The following is an 18,937-nucleotide window of genomic DNA, read 5'->3' as shown; positions in this document are numbered from 1 at the left end:
TTTGTGCTCCCCTATCCTTTTAGCATAAAGCTGCTGTGACTTATCATAGACAGGATTGAAGGATTACTGGAGAACCAGGTGCTCTGGCCATACCCCTTGCATCCTATGACACGCTCTTATGTTGTGCAACCATTAAAAGGTGGTGTTCAAACTGGATATGCCAGCTATTCATTGTCCTGGGCATTCTCTTATGCAAGAGGAATCCTCAGCTGCCCAACTAGGGCAGTTTTCCCTTTCCACCATGATTCATTGCTAAGTGGATGCAACTGGGGTATGAAGATCTGGCCCCATATTTAAAATTCTTTCAGTGACCGCAAGTTACGGAGGTAGCCATAAGATAGGAACACTTTTTTTTTAAATGTCTTTTATTCTAACACAGTTCTTTTTAAATTTTTATTTCCCTTACTCTAGTTCTGTGTCTTACATATAGTCTTTTCCCCTCAAGTTGCACACAATCTGTCCTCCCCTGCCTGGAGACCCTCTCATTAACTCATATACTGTAGCTCTAACAACAAGCTTGCAACTTCACCAGTAGCTGGGATGAGTAGCTGGAAGTACGCCTATGATTTCACTCCCTTGATCAAGATTCACATCTTGGTAATGTTCAAAATTCACTTAGATGAAAGCCTGCTAAATTTGTGCTTCTCTTAAACTGATTTCTTTGAAACATGGGCTCTAACATTAGGCATCTTTATTGATGCACCTTCTGAATGTTTGTTTGAACGGAATGAATCTTGCATAGATATTCATTTATCCTTTCAATTTTTTAAAATACTAATAGATGCCTATCCTATGCCCTTAGTGTCCTTATAATATATTAAAATGTACAATATCCCAGATAGTCTCTAAATATACTCAAATATCCTGTCTAAAATTACCTGCCAAGAAAGCCAGTCCTACATACGCTAAGGGAATATTCCCTCCTTCGTATAATGATTTGAATTGTATTTACCCTATGATTAACTTTGTGTTTTAGCTAAGTTATTTAGATGAGGGGTTGGAATTACTAAGTTCCTTGGTCATTAAGGGTGGAATCCAAGCTACCAGATCACAGCAGAATCATGAACAACGGGGAAGTCTGCTGAATAGAGGGTTAGGGAACAGGGAAGTTGCACAGCTCCCTCCACATTTCTGTGCCATGCTTATGCATTTGTCCACCCACAGGTGTGTATTTGTGAGACAGGAGCAGGATGCTGCAAGACATGCTGACCCCTGTTGCCAGTGGGTCCAGAAACTGCATGGATCCACTGGCCTGAAAATGCATGTATGATAGGAGCAGCAGCGTACGTTGGATTGAGCGTACATTACATTGAGGTTTTTAAGGTCAGGCTTGACAAAGCCCTGGCTGGGATGATTAGTTGGGAATTGGTCCTGCTTTGAGCAGGGGGTTGGACTAGATGACCTCCTGAGGTCCCTTCCAACCCTGATATTCTATGATTCTCCTGCCCATACCCAGTGACAGATTTCCATTCCTCATCCCTAGGCACATGTGGCAAAGCACATAGCTTGTTTAGCGGAGATGTAGACCATTTTCCAGAATTGCAGGAGTCCTACTGACACTATGGAGACATACCCCATGAAGGTATCTCTGGGCTTCTTCGGGTGGTATAAAAGCATAATTAATAAAGGTTAGCAACATTATGGAGACCACCAACTAGGCTCATTTAGGCTAGTATAGCTGAGATCATCCGCGTTACTTGTGAGTATTCATTTGATAATATCAGGCTTAATATGCATTACCAGAGTAAAGATGACTGAGAGCTCATGCAGAGTTCTCTCAGGATGTGTCAGTGATAAGGCAAGCCTAATAATATCCTGCTATGTTTAACCTTTGTATTCTAGATTTACAGTTATTCCCAGAAGAAAATGATTTGCATCTAGATAAATGAGCTAGCAAATTCTTGATGTTAGTGAAATTTAAAGAATATTATATAATCTAAATAAATAGGCTTCCTCCCTGTAGGCTTTCTGTAATACTCTGGAAAGGTCAATCACTTCTCAGTAGTGACCTGATCCAAAGCCATTGAAATCAATGAGAATCTCTTCATTGGCTTCAATATGCTTTGAATCAGGCCCCAACACCTTTCAGCACTCATCATCCTCCATTCTGTTCATAGCTTTCAGTTTTTTTAAAAGCAAAAATAAATGAGCCTTTGTCTTGCTCCTCTGTGACCTTGTTATAACTCAGATTTTGGAGAGAATAAATTCCACATGAAGTAAAAAAAAAAAAGCATTTCATGTTTCCAGTCACATTGCCGTTAATTCTGAGAATTAATTAATATCCTTCTTTTCTTGCAGCAAGGATAATAATTTTCAGCATATTTTCAGCTGGTACTTAGCAGTTCCTTTTCTAGATTCCTCTGAACAATGATATTAAAATAGCTCTCTTTCTATTCTCTTGCAAAGTCCTCTGGCTGTTTGAATAGTCCAAATAATAGCAATAGCAATGAACAGAAATCTCCTTTTGCAGAATCTTTGTTGATCAAGTACAATAGTTACAAATTATTTTGTATATGGTGTGATAGACTCAGGCCAGTTGGGTACAGCAGAATAGCTGAAGGCAGATATACTGGCCACTGGATTAACAGTTTTCTGTTCCCCGACTGACCAGAGCAGGGGCTGCTCCAGGCTAATGAGAACACCTGACTCTAATTAACCTGTAAAGAGTCAGGTGAGGCCATTCAGTTAATGTGACCACCTGACTCTAATTAAGGCCCTGCAGTTACTATAAAAAGGGCTCACTCCAGTCAGGCAGAGGAGCCAGGGAGCCAGAGGAGAGGAAGTGCTGCTGAAGGGCTGGTTACTGAAGACACCCTAAAACATCGTTAAAGGAGCCCTAAGGTAAGGGTGAAGAAGGGAGAAGCAGGAGAGCTGTGGGGAAGTGGCCCAGGGAAATGTAGCAACTCTGGCAGTGAAAGGTTGGCTGCCAACAACTGCTACCATTAGGGTCCCTGGGCTGGAACCCGGAGTAGAGGGCGGGCCCGGGTTCCCCCCAACCCACCACTACAGGAACAGCTCCTGGAAGGGGAAGTCAGGTCCCTGTCAGGACAGGAGGCTGAACAGAGACTGTGGGAGTTCTCTCACCAACCTCCTTGCAGCCTATGATGAAAAGGGCTCAGTAGACTGTAACCCTGGCCCTAGAGAGAGAAGGGCTACGTGGAGGGTCACAGTGAGCCACTGAGGCTAAGCATAAACCGCCTAGAAGCGCAGGACCCACAGGAGCAAGGTCAGAGCTCTGCCACAATGGTTATTTAAAAACATCATATTTTTCTTCGTTATTGTCCATGTGTATTCTACAACTGGTGCACATGTGCCACATGCATGTAAGATTGGATTCTTTTTCAATAATAGTGTCCGTTGGGGCCATGCCTTTGTTCTGAACACTCTCACTCTTCATAGCTGAGGGCATAGAGGGCCGAGTGGCTGGACTTCCCTCCATGTCTTTTTTACCACACATGTCAGTGAAACAAAACCCCTACAGAGTCCACATCTCTGCCCAATGTGTGATTGTTTGTGTTTTCTCTGGTTGTTAGGCATGTTCCATAGTAAAGTTAGTTTAGCTTAGTTAAGCTAGTTGGCCAAAAAGAATGAAAAGAAGACAAGCTCTTCAACTTTGGGAGTGCCTTTTGTACCCGACCCTGGTGGACATGGCGGAGTCGAAAGCCCTAGCATTCAAATCCTGTCTCTCCTGTGAGGCAGCTATTCCCATTGACGATGAATGCTCAGAGTGCCTCTTCTCTCTCAGTGAAGCACATATTCCAGATAAGTGCTTGATATGTTGTTTTTTCAAAGAGGGCACAAAAAGTGAGGGAATCCTGCCTAAAATTCTTCCACTTGGAGAGATCTGTGAGGGCATCCTCTAAGCCCAAGGGGAAAAAGACTGACAAACAGGACCTGACTGTCTCTGAGTGCTTTGGTAAACCATGGGTCCACTCTGATCTTCAGGGCTCTTTTGTCACAAAGAGAATCCCACCTGTCTCAACACTATCTTCTAAGAAGAGAGAAAAGAAAAATCACTTCTCCTAGGGTGACCATCCACTTCAAGTACACCCAAAGATATCAGTCACAACGTGCCCAGACTTATGCGTCATCTGGCCTCCTGCAACTATGTGAAGTAGTTTACCCTATTTTATCTATGCTGCATGCATGGGTGGTTGAGATCAGTGTAACTACCCAGAAGACACCACATAGACATGATGATTGCAGTTCTATATGAAGTCCTCTCTTAGTTAAACTGCTAAAAGGATACTCTACACATGTGCAGCGGAGTACCATTCTCTGCACCCCTACCTACCAAGCTGTTGGTGACAGACATTTCCTCTCTCAAATGGGGAACTCATCTGGTCTACCTTCTGAATCAAGGCCTGTGGTCCTCCCAGGAGGTACATCTCCAAATAAGTTCCTGGAGCTCAGAGCCATTTGATTACGATGCACAGTGTATTAGCCCATGCTTCAAGGACCTGCAGCGGGTGTTGAGAGCCCACACCCTGAGAGCCCAGGGCTACGAGGTCCAGATCTACGCCCTGGTCGTGGTAGCCCTGGGTGCATGGGACCCCCACAAGGAGCCGGTGCAGAAAGCATGCAGAGTAGGTTGGCGCTACATCTGGCTCATGAGACAGCTCATGGTGTCCGACACCATCAGGTGGTCCAGAGACATCACTGAGTACATCATGGGACACCGTCAGTACTAGAACGAGTAAACGAGACTGCCGGTCAGGGAAATAACCCACTTCCTTCCCTGATGAACCAAGGGATGCACCCTAACCATGTACCTATTTGCTACACCAATACTGACTTCGACTCTAAATACATTCTATGGGTGGCATACCCAAGATCATTTATCCACTGATGCTTTAAAAACTCCCACACCCCAATCTGGGTCTATGCTGGTTATTCACTGAGTTTGTATCTTGTGAAACTTGTAACCAATTGTGGCAGGGTGGTCACCCCACCATGCCTTGAAGGGCTTAAAACAGCCCGGGGAGAGGGCTGAGATGGAAAAAGCTGGGCTGTTTGGGGAAAACAGCCACAGCTGTAGCCTGTGTAATTAGGACCAAGCTTAGAAGAGGGCATTGGGCCAGAAGGAACAGAGAGTCTCTCTCTAGCAGTAGAGAGGGAAGGGCCTGGCTGCCTGGAAGCTGAGAGGGTACCAAGACTGGAGCAGGGCTGGGGGAAGGCCAAAAGAGCTGGGGGACTCTGGCCTAGAAACCCCCCAGACTGCAGGCCTTGTTAAAGGCCAGAAAAGGGTACCGTGGGGCAGGGCTGGGGGAAGGCCCGAGGAGCTGGGGAGCTCCGGCCTCGAAACCAGGGCCGGCTCCAGGCACCAGCTAAGGAAGCAGGTGCTTGGGGCGGCCAATACAAAGGGGCGGCACTCCGTCCGCTATTGGGGTGGCCCATCCGGGTCTTTGGTGGGAATTCGGTGGCGGGTCCCTCAGTCCCTCTCTTCCTCTTTGAGCTGCTGCTGAAGTGCCGCTGAAGAGGAAGAGAGGGAGTGAAGGACCCGCCGCCAAAGAATGGAGTAGCGCGATTGAGGTGATGCCGATCGGCTTTTTTTTTTTCCCACTTGGGGTGGCAGAAAACCTGGAGCCAGCCCTGCTGGAAACACCCCAGGCTGCAGGCCTTGTTAAAGGCCAAATAAGGTACTGGGGTTGCAGAGGGCAGCCCAAGGGCAGTCAGAGGCAGCAGGTCTAAAACCCACCTTGCTGGTGATGAGTGGCCATTACAGACTGCAGTCTGCCCCAGTGAATGGGGGCTAGATGGTGACTGGCAGTAGCCACTGAGGCGGGGTGGGGATAGGGGGTTGGGGAGACCCAGATCTGTGGAGGTACTGCCAGGGGGCAGCCCCCAACGTAAAGAGGCACCAGGGTCCGGGAGGGACATGGGGGCCAGCGGCAGGGAGGGACACCGGCCCTCAGAGGGCACTCCGGAGGCTGGCTAGCTAATTCCCTGGACGACCAGCAGGAGGCACCGTGCCGGTGAGTCATCGCCCTGCTGCACCAATACTTGTAATCGCTCATAACTCAAGCCTGACCCCAGATGTACAGTACCTTCCCTCTTCACTTGTGTAAATTTGATTTTAAACATTAGCTTTAATACATCTACAAGCAGGGAGGGTGTGGACATCACCACTCTGCCAATAAGCAGTCTGTCTATGGAAATAGTACATTCATCATAGTGGCTCTGCGTCTCTCAGGCTTACAAAACTCTCTAGCCGACAGGCTCAGCAGGCAATGCTCAGACAATGACAAGTGTCCTGCAGAATATCTTTTGCAAGTGAGTATCCAAGAATAGACTTATTTGCCATGAACCAGAACAACAAGTGTCAGATGTTCTGCTACTGAGAGGGTCCAACCCAGGCTCACTGTTGGATGACTTCCTCATTCCTTAGGCATCAGACTTCATGTATGCATACCCACCTATTCCACTAATACTGAGGGTCCTGAGGAAGGTCAGACATGGTGCAGCATGATGATACTGGTAGCTCCTGCATGACCCACACAGTTTTGATATTCAGACATGATGAATCTATCAACACAGCACCCAACCACACTTCCAGAGCCACCTGTTGTGATAATGAAGAGCAGAGGCCAGATTCTGTACCTGGTTGCTGGCTGGCTGGCGTCCATGGGCAGATCCTGCTCCATGGATGTCTATATCCATTCTCATTTGTACCAGAAAAGATTCCACTAGACTGACTTGTGTAGCAAAATCGAAAAAGTTCTCTATTTGGGAACACAAAAACACATACTCGCACTAGAAACCTTAATACCAACTAGTTTGGATTAAAGCCTTAAAGCATTTGAGACTTTCCATCCATTCCAGAAGAGTCCAGTCCACTTGGCAGCTATTTGTGCTCATCCTCTTCCTATTGAAGGTCACACACTCTTCTCACACCCAACAGTTGCTACATCTCTTAATTGTCTAATTCATGTCTTTCTTCCAATTGGAGAGACTCCACCCTTCTGGAACTTCAACACTGTGTTATTGGCATTCATATCAGCCATCTTTTGATCCTATGCCAACCTGTTCTTTATGTCATCTGTCTATAAAACCAACCCTCTTACTGGATATCTCTTCAAAGAATAGAAGAGACCCAAACCCTCATGGCAGAACCTCCTTGTACAGTATCCCGGAAGGACAAGTTGACACAAAAGCCTCACCTGAAGTTCTTGCCTAAAATTGTCTCTGACTTTTTCACCTGAATCAAGACATCCATCTGCCAGTTTTCTTTCCCAAGCCTCATACTCGTCAAGGGGAGGTGAAGCTTCACACATTAGATGTTGTCCAGTCCTCTTATTATCTGGACAGGACAAAACCATTCAGGAGTTCCTTAGACTGTTTCTGGCCTTTGCTGACAGGATGCAAGGTCAGTCAATATCTACCCAAAGACTATCTAAATGGGTTTCTGACTGATTCAGAACTTGTTATGCAATAGTTCACTTGGAACCACTGTAGATTAGAACCCACTTTACTAGAGCTCAAACAGCCTCTGCAGCTTCCTAAGAGGCACTCCACCTTAGAGATTTGTAGAGCACCTACCTGGAGTTCAAGTCATACCTTCACCCAGCACTACTTATTTGGAGGTGTGTCCAAATCCAATGCTCAGTTTGGCAGAGCTGTCTTTATTCCCAGTAGATCCTAAGCACTCCCCTCCAGACAGAGGTCACTGCTTGTGAGGCACCAGAAATGGAAATACACATGGGCGATCGCTCAAAGAAGAAAGAATGGGTTACTTACTCTACAGTAACTGTAGTTCTTATAGAGCTGCGTTGTCCACATTTATTCCATGACATGCCCTCCTTCTCTGCTCTTATAGAGCCTATATCATCTGGGGTGTATGGGGTGCCCAAGGAATGGTAGTACCTCTGATGGGGGGACTTGTCGTACCCCTTCGGGGGTGGTCCGTCCACTTTGGTCCCCACCTGTCACTCAGCTCTCACTTGTGGCTCCAAGTAGCTGCAGCATGCACAGTGGCCACACCCCGGGCAACGTCTTCGACAGGCCGGCTAAACCAGGTGAGTGTAACTGATGGGACTCAAACCCTCAGTGAATTAGGGATATGCCTACCCTGCACGCAACGTCAGCTCCGGCGGACTGGGTGAAAGAGATCACTAAGATCCAACGGCCAAGAAGGCGGTTCTGCAATGCTTTGTGGACAGCGAAGGGCTTGATGAGGCACGAAAGACGTCAAGGCCATCCACTGCAACCAAAGAAGTTACCAGTCGTGACGATTTTTCGTACCATTGGCGTCTGGTTTCTAAGGTCGAGAGAGTGGGATTGCTCCCATGCAACGGCTCTACCACTTAAAAAGCTTTCACGCACAGGTCCTGTGCAAATCAAAGAAAGCTGTTAGCCAGATGAGTTCAGGAAAAGCTCCTGGAAAAGATGGGATACCAGCAGAGAGATACAAAGCAGCAGGTACAGCAGCACTAGCAGCGTTCCACAGCGTGATCATCAGCATCTGGGAGGATGAAAACATACCACAGGACCTCCGCGACGCTACTATTGTCTCTCTTTTCAAGAACAAAGGCAGCAAAGCAGAATGTGGAAACTATAGAGGCATATCCCTCCTCTCCGTTGGTGGGAAGATCATCGCCTGCATCATCTTGAACCGCCTAATAGCCAGTATTTCCTAGGCAAATCTACCTGAAAGTCAATGTGGTTTCCGACCTGGCCGGAGCACAGTCGATATGGTGTTTTCTGTCAGACAAATACAAGAGAAGTGCATTGAACAGAATATGCACCTGTATGCTGTCTTCATAGATCTGACAAAGGCGTTTGATATCGTCAACAGGGAAGCCCTTTGGACCATTCTAACACGACTTGGCTGCCCAAGAAAATTTGTCCAGATTATACGCCTTTTTCATGACAGCATGACAGGCAAAGTATTGTCTGATGGAGCCACATCAGCCCCCTTCAACATCACCAATGGCGTGAAACAAGGATGTGTTCTCGCTCCTGTCCTATTTAACCTGTTCTTTGCATGCGTCTTTAACCATGCAATGAAAGATCTGGACCGAGGTATATACTTGAAATACCGGCAGGATGATTCACTTTTTGACCTCCGTCGCCTGAATGCAAAGACTAAGACAGTGCAGAAACTCCTTCTTGAGGCACTCTTTGCCGATGACTGTGCCCTCATGGCTCACACTGAAAATGATCTTCAGCACATTGTCAACAAGTTTGCTGAGGCCTCGCAACTCTTCAGACTAACTATCAGCCTTGGAAAGACAGAAGTTCTTCATCAACCTGTGCCTGGATCAAATGCTTCTGTCCCGAGTATCTCCATTGACGGCACTCAGCTTAAAGTAGTGGAGATACCTGGGTAGTGTCATATCCAGTGATGGATCACTGGATAATGAGATCAACGCACAAATATCCAAAGCAAGCCAGGCACTTGGCCGTCTGCATGTCAAAGTTTTAAACCACCACAACATCCGGATGTCAACAAACCTGCTTGTGTACAGAGCTGTTATTCTCTCATCTCTTTTGTACGGGTGCGAAACATGGACACTATATAGGTGTCACATCAAGCAGCTTGAAGTATTCCACATATGCTGCCTCCGCAACATCATGAAGATCCGCTGGCAAGACAAAGTGCCCAATCTCGAGGTCCTCAAGAAAGCCCAGATGACAAGCATCGAAATGATGATCATGAAGTCACAGCTACGTTGGACTGGTCATGTCAGCCACATGGATGCCAACAGAATCCCCCGCCAGCTTCTGTATGGTGAGCTCTCCCAGGGCATCCGGCATATAGGTCGTCCACGGAAACGTTACAAGGACACCATCAAAGCCAATCTGCAGTACAGCAGTATCAAACCTAGGGACCTTGAGGACGCCACCAGCGACAGAACACAGTGGCGTGCAACAGTCAGGAATACCTGCATCGTCTTTGAGGAAGACCGCTGCCGGCATCTACAAGAGGCACGCGAACAACGTCACAGAGCATCAGCAGCGCACAATCCACTGACCGCGAACTTCCCACGCACCATCTGCAGCAAAATGTGCACCTCTAGAATTGGCTTGTACAGTCATCAGAGGGCACACCATGAGACCAACAATAGATGATCTGCACAGATTTGTCATCCTCGGATCGATGGACTACCAAGATCATCTGGATTCCATTTTAGTGAAGAAATTGGAGGATAATTGCAGCTACTCCATCCTTTATTCCCTTGGCTACAGGGAATGAGAGGGCAATTCAGGGCACAGGTGTGGCCTCAAAAGAAACTCCTATTAAAAAAGAATCAGATCTTGGGGTGCATGTACACCTGAAGTAAAATAAATGTAAAGAACATATCTCAAAGAACCACAGTTAATACAGAGTAAGTAACCATTCTTTGCAACTAACATGGTACTAAAGAAGACTTGTTATATGGATGTTTTATAATAATTTCACGGAGGTAAAATTGGTTATAATTTTCTTGTGCATGTATGTTGCACTGCATAACACTACATGAAGTGTATTTTATTATGAGTAAACTTTAAAATCCAACAGAGGAACCACAGCCTAAAGTAAAAAATCATAAAAGTGAACAAAATTCACATTCTCACATTGGTTATTTTTTAAGGCACTCATACGACAGTAATGAGGTAATGTAAATACCTAGGTGAAATGTTTATAATGGTTCAGATCCTATTGTTAAAAGCTCAAGACAGTCAGAAAAATATTACATAAAATGTTCATGTTTCCACTGTTCTTTATTTAAAAGATTGTTTAAATGCTTTTGCACATAAATCCCAGGATATGTTGTGACAGCTGTGGTTATGTATTTTTATTCCAGGTTCAAGAAATAATTATGGCTAACCGAAAAACACCCGCTTTGGTCAAACCTTCTGACAGCAACAAACTGCAGACAAATATAAAAAGGTAACTTTGTTTTTTCTTTCTTTACAGCCTATACTTTTTTTGCACATTAGTTATTTACTCGTCAGACTATTGCTGCCCAATGAGTATATAATCGTTCAAAGTATGAAAATATTGATTTGTACAAAGTAAAACTTTACATAAAAGCTTTAGACGAATGGCCTGTCCAGTACTGTTTATAAAGTCATCTGTTCCAAGAGCAGAGCCAAAAAAGCACTTATTACTACAGAGCAGTTGTGTTCCATCAACTGTCATTCAGACTATTAAGCTAGAATGCAGTAAAACCAAAATCTTTTATCGAGAACTGCCTCTATAAATCCTCTACTCTGTGCAGCACGAGACCTAGAACCACCTAGAAAGCAATGACTTTTGGGACTTTATCACAAATCCAAATGATCAGTGGAAAATTATGTAGGCGCTACAGTTGACCTACTGCACCAATCACCACTTTTTTCCCCTCCATCACTATAGGCAGTGCATCATACCAGCCCATTCTATGTTGTAATAAAAGCAGTATTTGGTAACAGTTTAAAAGTTTGTTTTTAAGATGAAAAACAACTTGTTAGTTTGTAGTACATGTTGTTTTGAGTTTAATTCGCTATTGCTTGATTTCATTCTGTTCTAACATGGTACATCTGGATAAAACGTCTAGGTGTAAATAGTGTAAATAGGATGTCTGTCATGGACCTGCACACCCAGGTTTCTGAATAGTATAAGGTAGGGGCATTCCCTATGATAATCTCATTTTGCACTGGATTTACCCCTTGACCTGTATTTCTGCTGATAATGGGGGAAACCTTTAGTACTCAACTGTCTTTCTTTTGTACAAATTATCTCAATGGAATGAACTCCCTCCCAATCTGGGACAGCTGTGCTCTAGAAGCCAAGAAGCCAGTGCCTTTACCTAGAAACCCAAGGGTTCAAATCTACTAGCAGAACCATTTTACAGAGCTTCTGTTCTAAATGCTTATGAAAAAGAGGCAGCATGGATCCTGGGCACTCTTCTTGACCCCAGCATATAGAACCAGTGGCCAAATAGTACTGTAAGGGCAATGATTTTTTAATCGTCAAGCAGTAAGTGGTGAGGTACAGCTGCAAAGGCACATCTTTTTTTGAATTACATGCATAATGAGCGGATGATAGAATCATTACAGAGAAGCTAAATGTGTCTAGACATTCCTTGTGAGCTCCAAGCAATGCACTTAGCAATCAGGCAATAGTGTGGCAGTGGCTAGAACAATCTGTTAGCATCGACGACTGAGTACTTCTAATCTCTTTCAGGAGGTCCATACCAACGTGTATCGGACTTCCCTTTTTAGAAGCAATAGATCTTTTCAGCAGAAAGACAAATGAGACCCCAGAGATACTCAAGGAGACCAGTCAAGTTTCTTCTTCAGGAAGAAATATACCATCCTTCTTTAGATACCTGCTAGCACAGTCATCTCAATTGCAAGTGTATCAAACCAATCTTCCTAAGCACCATGTGAGCTTTCAACAGGTGGGTGATCCTCTTTAGCTCCTTTGGTTCCACCTGCATGGTAGAGCATTAAACAACAATTATAGTGGACATCCCTGAGGGCCTGCACTAAATCTGGGTACAGCCATTTGGAAACCATCTTTCTTTTTTCCTCACAGCATTAAGTGAAAGAAGTTCGTAGGTGGTATGGCAAGGAGGCAAATTTTAGGGCTTTTCTATAATTTCTGATACCTGATAATCCAAAGATACTCCATGCCACAAGGATAACAAATTGTGCCCACAAAAAGGGAATCTGGGGCCCAATCCAATTGAAAATATTCTCCTAAATGCCCACAATACTTTTTGTAAACATGCCTTTTCTGAGTGCAGATATTGTATTACTTTGTTGGAAGCAAACTAAACATTTACAATCAAACCAGAAATGGGAAAGAGATACTTTGAATGTACAGAGCTTATCAAGAAAAGAAAAGGTTTTGACCCCCGTAGCTGACAAGTAGCTAACTAGCCAGACGTTAAAGAAATCCTGAATAGCTGTCTCTTAGATTACAGGAGAGCATTCATTACAACAATTACACTTGAGGGTTACAGAACTCTTAGCTAAATTCTTCCTCACACATACAATCTGCTAGACCACAGTGTTTGAAAAACTCTTTAACTCTGCTATCTTGATTACATGATAATATGATCATCACTTCTGCTACCTATCCAAGATCTATTCTGAGATTTTATACAAAACAATTATTTTTAAAGGGAAAGTAACATTTTCAGCAATTAGAGAGTCAGCTTTTCCTTTCTGGTGGGAGGAGTCAGAGGATCAGGTTGGAGGTAAGGCAAAAATAAGTTTTAACTCCTCTTCGCCACAAAAAAACACTTTTGAACATACCAGCATGCACACCCTTGAATCTCCTTCAGTAGCCCACAGGAGGATTTACTTAGCTTGTTTCTGCTGGAATTCAGGAAAATCCTGGGACTGTTTCTATTGGACTTTGGGTCAGTAACATTTTGCTTTTAAACATCCGAAAACCTTAATCCGGGGCCATGTTTGACATGATACCATCTCTTTAATCAGAAGAGCAGATTGGGTAGGGGGAACCCTAAAATGCTGCTTCAGCACAAGAATTCCAGGGGGCAGAAAGCTTTGCAGATGGGGCCTCATAGTAGCAGAGGAGCTGTGCACCACCAGCCACTTACTGAGTATCCGGAGAGGTGTTTTTCAGCCCGTGTGTGCTTGTTCCAGCTTCAACTGTGGAATGGTAAAGACTCCTAGGCCTGGTCTCCGAGAAGTCGATCGCTACCCGTCGATCTGGGCGGGTAGTATGGACGTACTCCTAGAGCTGTGCCAGGGCCTTTAAACAACAGGGTTACTGTTACAAAGTGATTATTACCAGGTACATGAACTTGGACTCCTAGAGCACCAGGCAGGCGGAGTGGGGCAAGCCCCTGCACCCCGACCATGCTCCCCAGCTGGAGCACCAGGCAGCGGAGCAGAGCAAGCCCCCATGCCCTGAACCCACTCCCTGACTGGAGCACCTGGCCAAGCGGGGCAAGCCACCATGCCCCAACCCCACTCCCTGGCTGGAAGAAGAACCAATCACAAATTACTGGGAATGGGTTAGAGTTTTTCTGTTTTTTCAGGGCGTCCCCTGCTCCCTCTAGGCCTCCCACACAGAATGTAGACGTAGTGCTCCTTTAAATATGAAGTTATAATAGGAATTAATTTACATCACATATCTTCTAAACATTCTCAGACGATTAATCCATAAAACAGTCTTCTTCTTAACCAGTGTGCTCCAGTCCACTGTTGTTTATTCAAAGGAAGAGATTTATTTCTATGCATGTCGACAAATTAGCTGTTTAATTGAATTAATTATTTTTTAAATGCTAGGTCTAAAGTAGAAAGTAGAAGAACACTTAATCTCTGCTGATGGAGTGATAATGATATCAATGTGTTCATTAAGGAAACAACAAATTATGCTAAGCGTTATTTCAAAAACATGGATTGAATGAATGTATTATGCATTCTAGTTTTTACTGTGCTTTGAACAATTGTTTTCTATAAAGTTCCAACACCCCACAAAAATCGTTAAGAACCATATTGTCAAAAATAATAAGCAACAGACATACACAGAACACTCAGTGTAAATATAATGTATTTGCTTACGAAAAAAAGGTTCTGTTCATTTCTGCTTTCCAGGGACAGTCTAATTAGGGAATTATTATGAGAATATTAAATAGTTAAAGTGAAATGACTGAGATAAATATAACCAGAAAAGAAACCTATTGTGATAAAAAACTATGCTACCTCAGCAGCCAGCAAATTGTACTAATTGATAAGTCATTTTTAGGTGTAAAATAAATTACAGATACAAAAGTTTTTCTTTGAGTAGAGTCCCTATGGGTGCTCCACTGTAGGTGTAAGAAGTGTCTCTCTTGCAGCGAGGCTGTCCCCGTCACAGACACACACTCATGGTGCATTTGTTGCCTCAGAGAAGGACACATTCCTCAAAAGTGCACTCTCTGCCAGCAGCATAGACCTTGGTCTCGCAAGGACAGAGAGCTGAGACAGAAGATTATATTCATGGAGGCAGCTCTCAGACTTTCTCTGGACCCATGCCAAGAGTTTTCATGCAGCCATGAGTCTTCCCCACAGCCCTCATGGGGTGAAGAAATCAGCCACTGACCCTTCTCACGTCAAAAAGTAGTGGGAAGTCCCCACCGCAAGCTAGCTGTAAACAATCCCCAGCATGTTCTATATTCTCAGTACCATCAGCACCAAGACAGGCCAAGCCTGGTACCCACGGCTCAAAGAAGACTATGGTGGCAGGTATCCAATGGACTATGGTGCCCACAGACCCAATGGACACAGGCACCAAGTCAATGGCACCCAAGGAAAAAGACAGGAGCAAACACTCCAAGGAACCACCAGTATGCAGTGTCCCATCAGTACCAATGTCTCTTCCGGTACCTGAACAGCCAGTGTGGACAAGATCTCCATCCCCCCAGCATTGCCAGTGGCACTGAGTCAGTCAGCACCACCAGATTTCCAGCACTCAAGGGTCCTCTGTGTAACCGATATACCAGAATCTCCTTTCCTCGGTACCAGGACCTCCGCACCTGAGTCTCCACCCGGCACAGGAGTCTTTCCTGCTTCCTTGCCAGGCTCACCCACTCTCCAGTTAAGACTCCGATAGTGAACCAGAGTACTCCTCCCAAGCAGCACTATGGTGCCCGGTTCCAGCAGGGCCCCTGGGCATATCTTCATTGGCCCCAATGCTGCTGTTCTGGTATGGCCATCCATGGGCACCACCACCAGGCTCCATGCTATACTAGGACCCCTGGCCTGCATACTGCACCCATACCTCTCAGGCTTCTAGTCCCACCCAGGAGTCCATGAGACACATTTCCTCAGCCCTGGCAACCAGGGCTTTAGAGTCCCTAGAAGGAATCTTGGAGAAGTGTAAGGGCGATGTTCAGGAGGAGGCAAACCCAAAAACTATATCCTCCTCTTCCCCAGACGAGGCTGTCATTCCACTTCTACCATCCCTGGTGGATGACTTTTGCCTGTTGCAGGACCTCACAAAGAGAGTGGCTGACTGTCTCCAGATACCTCTGAAGTAAGTCAAGGACATGCACCACAAGCTCCTGGACATCCTCCACTCATCTTCCTCTTCAAAAGTAGCCCTCCCTATGAATGAAGCCCATCTTGATCCTGCGAGACAATATGGCAGTCCCCAGCATCAGTCACACTGACTTACAAGCGAGCAGATGAAAAGTACTATGTCCCGGTGAGAGAAACAGGTTTTCTCTTCTCCCACCCTCCACCCAACTCCATCATGTCCGATGCTGTCAATTCTCATGGCCATTAACACCACATGAGGTCCACTCCCTATGATAGGTGCTGGAAGCATCTGGACCTGTTTGGCAGGAGGGCATACTCCTTGGCCACGTTTCAGTTTCAAATCGTCAACTACCAAGCACTTATGTGAAATACCATTACATGACTTACTCGAAATAGAACAACTTTATTGAGCAGCTGCCTGAGACACATCGTGAACAATTTAAGGCCATCATCCAAGAAGGGCAGCTAGTAGCAAAGACAAATGCTACAGTCTGCCCTCAACATGGCTGATATTGAAGCCAGAGCCACCTCCATGGCAGTGGTGATGTGACATGCCTCTTGGCTCCACCTGTCAGGTTGCCCAAAGGAGGTGCAGGCAACCGTCAAAGATCTTCTTCCCTTTGAGGGCAGTAAGCTCTTTGCAGAGAAAACTGATGTCTCTGTTCATACTTTGAAGGATTCTCAGGCCACTCGCCATTCGCTGGGGATCTACGGGAAAAAAGAGAAAATTTAGTCTAAGCCCCACACTTTGCAATATCCGACTCAACAATAATACAAGCCACAGAGAAAGAGAACTAAATTCTCCAGATGTAAACTGTCTGGTCAGCAATCCTCCTTGTCCCAGCCTTCCACATCTAAACACTAGTTTTGACGTGTTGGTTGAGGTGCTGATAGACCACTCCCCACAACTGCTACAACTGGCCATCGTTACCCACCCATTTGACCACTGTCTGGCAGTGTTCTGCAGCACGTGGGAGCATATAACATCAGACCGATGGCTCCTAGAGATCATTCACCATGGAAACTCTATCCATTTTACCTCCCTGCATCCTCCACAACACCATTCCCAATCCCTCTTCAGGGAGCCTTCTCACGAGAGTTTACTACGTCAAGAGGTAAACTGTCTCCTCCAGTTAGAACGATAGAACCAGTACCTCAACAGCTATGAGGCAAAGAGTTCTTCTCTAATACCCAGGAAGGAGGAGGGCTGGAGACCCATATTAGACCTTAGCACTCTCAACAAATTTGTCAAAGCTTAGGAATTCAAGATGGTCACTTTAGCAACGATCATTCCAGTGTTGGAACAAGGAGACTGGTTTTCGGCCCTCAACCTACAGGACGTGTATTTTCACATCTCAGTCTTATTAACTCACAGACGATTTCTCAGATTCACCTTGGGACAAAATCAATACCAGTACAGGGTACACCCCTTCAGGTTATCTTCGGCCCCGAGAGTATTTTCCAAAGTTCTCTCAGTAGTGGTCACCCACTTATGCTTGCAAGGGATCATGATTTTCCCTTACCTGGACGATTGCCTCAGCACCCCCAGAGGGGATGTCACCTACAATGGAGCACCCATAGGGACACTACTTGAAGAAGAAGAACCCCCAGTGGAGACAGCGCTATGTCAATGGGAAGGCTTCTCCCGTCTACATAGCTACTACTTCTCAGGGAGGTGGAGTATCTAGGGGGAGAAGCCCTCTCTTCAACATAGAGAGTGTCTTCACTAAGCACTGCAGCAGCACAGCTTCACCACTGCAGCTGTGCCGCTGCAGTGCTATATATGTACACAAGCCCTGAGACTCCCTTTTGAATTAACAATCAATTCACAACAGTGAGATTTCTTAATCCTCCTCAAAATTCATGGTGACTTCTATGGGAATTTGGGAAGCAGTCCCAAATTTCTGGTGCTACATGTGATGTTGAAATGAAGTTTTATTTATAACCGTCTGTTCTCCTTTGTTACAGGGAGCGAGTTGAGAAACTAGAAGTGGATCCTAGCAAATATTCATTCCCTGATGTGGCAAATATAATCCAAGAAAAGGAGCGAACTGGGCAAGGACCTATTAATTTGCAGCAACAAAAGGTTATAGACACTGAGAATAGTTATGTTGACTTTGAAGATAACCAAGATGTTCCACCCTTAATATGAAATGTTACTGTAGGGCTCCATTGTTTGTTACTCATGTGACCCAGAGTTTGCCTGAGCATTTTTCTTAACTCAAATTTTGCAGCAGCATCTTCTGAAGTTACAAAATATTATTTCAGCTCTTACTGTAAACTGACTTTTGTTATACTTGTGCTTTATCTTGCTGCTGACTTTTGTTATATCAGGAACAATATGCCTCTAATAAACTGTTTTCCAATTATTTATATATATAGTGGAATGTCTCAAAAGTCCTGATCAGTATTGGGGTCCCATTACATTTGGCACTGTACAAACCCACAATCCAACTTCAGATGAGATGTCAAATGAGTGTGACAATCAATGAGAAGAAAGAGAAAGGTAACAGTAATAAGATCATTTGATTACATAGGCAGAGCCACAGGGTGCTTAGAAGTCCCTAAGTGTTCTTCCACTTTCTTCTCTCTTGTGCAGAGCAGCAGCAAAGAAAGTGCATCAGTTGGTTATGAAACATATTCCCTGATGTCCCTACATTCTGGGGCTGAGAAAAGGTTGCCAGAGCCTGCCCTTTCTCATTAATCCCCCATTTGCCATACCACATTCACCCATCAGGCAAGATAGTTTCAATAGAGACAGGGAAGTGTTAGTACCATTAAAAGGCTCTGGTGAGACCTCATCTAGAATATTGTGTGCTGGTCTGGTCTCCCCTATTTAGGAAATACGAGTTCAATCTGGAACAGGTGCAGAGAAGGGCTACTAGGAGGATCAGAGAAATGGAAAACCTACCTTATGAGAGGAGACTCAGAGAGTCTGGCTTGTTTAGCCTAACAAAAAGAAGACTGACAG

The 18,937-nt window shown here is 45.0% G+C and overlaps 1 protein-coding gene across 3 annotated transcripts in view; it reads left to right on the top strand.

The window, feature by feature from the left end:
- Positions 1-18,341, top strand: part of DNAAF11 (dynein axonemal assembly factor 11) — a 54,288-nt gene extending 35,947 nt beyond the window's left edge. For 2 of the 3 annotated variants that reach the window (XM_039527588.1, XM_039527587.1), the window contains 3 exons: positions 10,788-10,873; positions 12,152-12,368; positions 17,935-18,096. In XM_039527588.1, the coding sequence (XP_039383522.1) occupies positions 10,788-10,873; positions 12,152-12,368; positions 17,935-17,946 (315 nt within the window). In that variant the 3' untranslated portion in view covers positions 17,947-18,096. Of the gene's footprint in view, positions 1-10,787; positions 10,874-12,151; positions 12,369-17,934 lie in introns of all 3 variants that reach the window. The other variant, XM_039527589.1, reaches the window with a different exon arrangement.
- The last annotated feature ends 596 nt before the right edge of the window (positions 18,342-18,937 follow it).

The sequence above is a fragment of the Mauremys reevesii genome, linkage group 2 (assembly GCF_016161935.1).
Source record: "Mauremys reevesii isolate NIE-2019 linkage group 2, ASM1616193v1, whole genome shotgun sequence".
Taxonomy (NCBI): domain Eukaryota; kingdom Metazoa; phylum Chordata; order Testudines; family Geoemydidae; genus Mauremys; species Mauremys reevesii.
The sequence above is the reverse complement of the archived record's forward strand: the minus strand, read 5'-3'. Positions and strand labels throughout refer to the sequence as shown.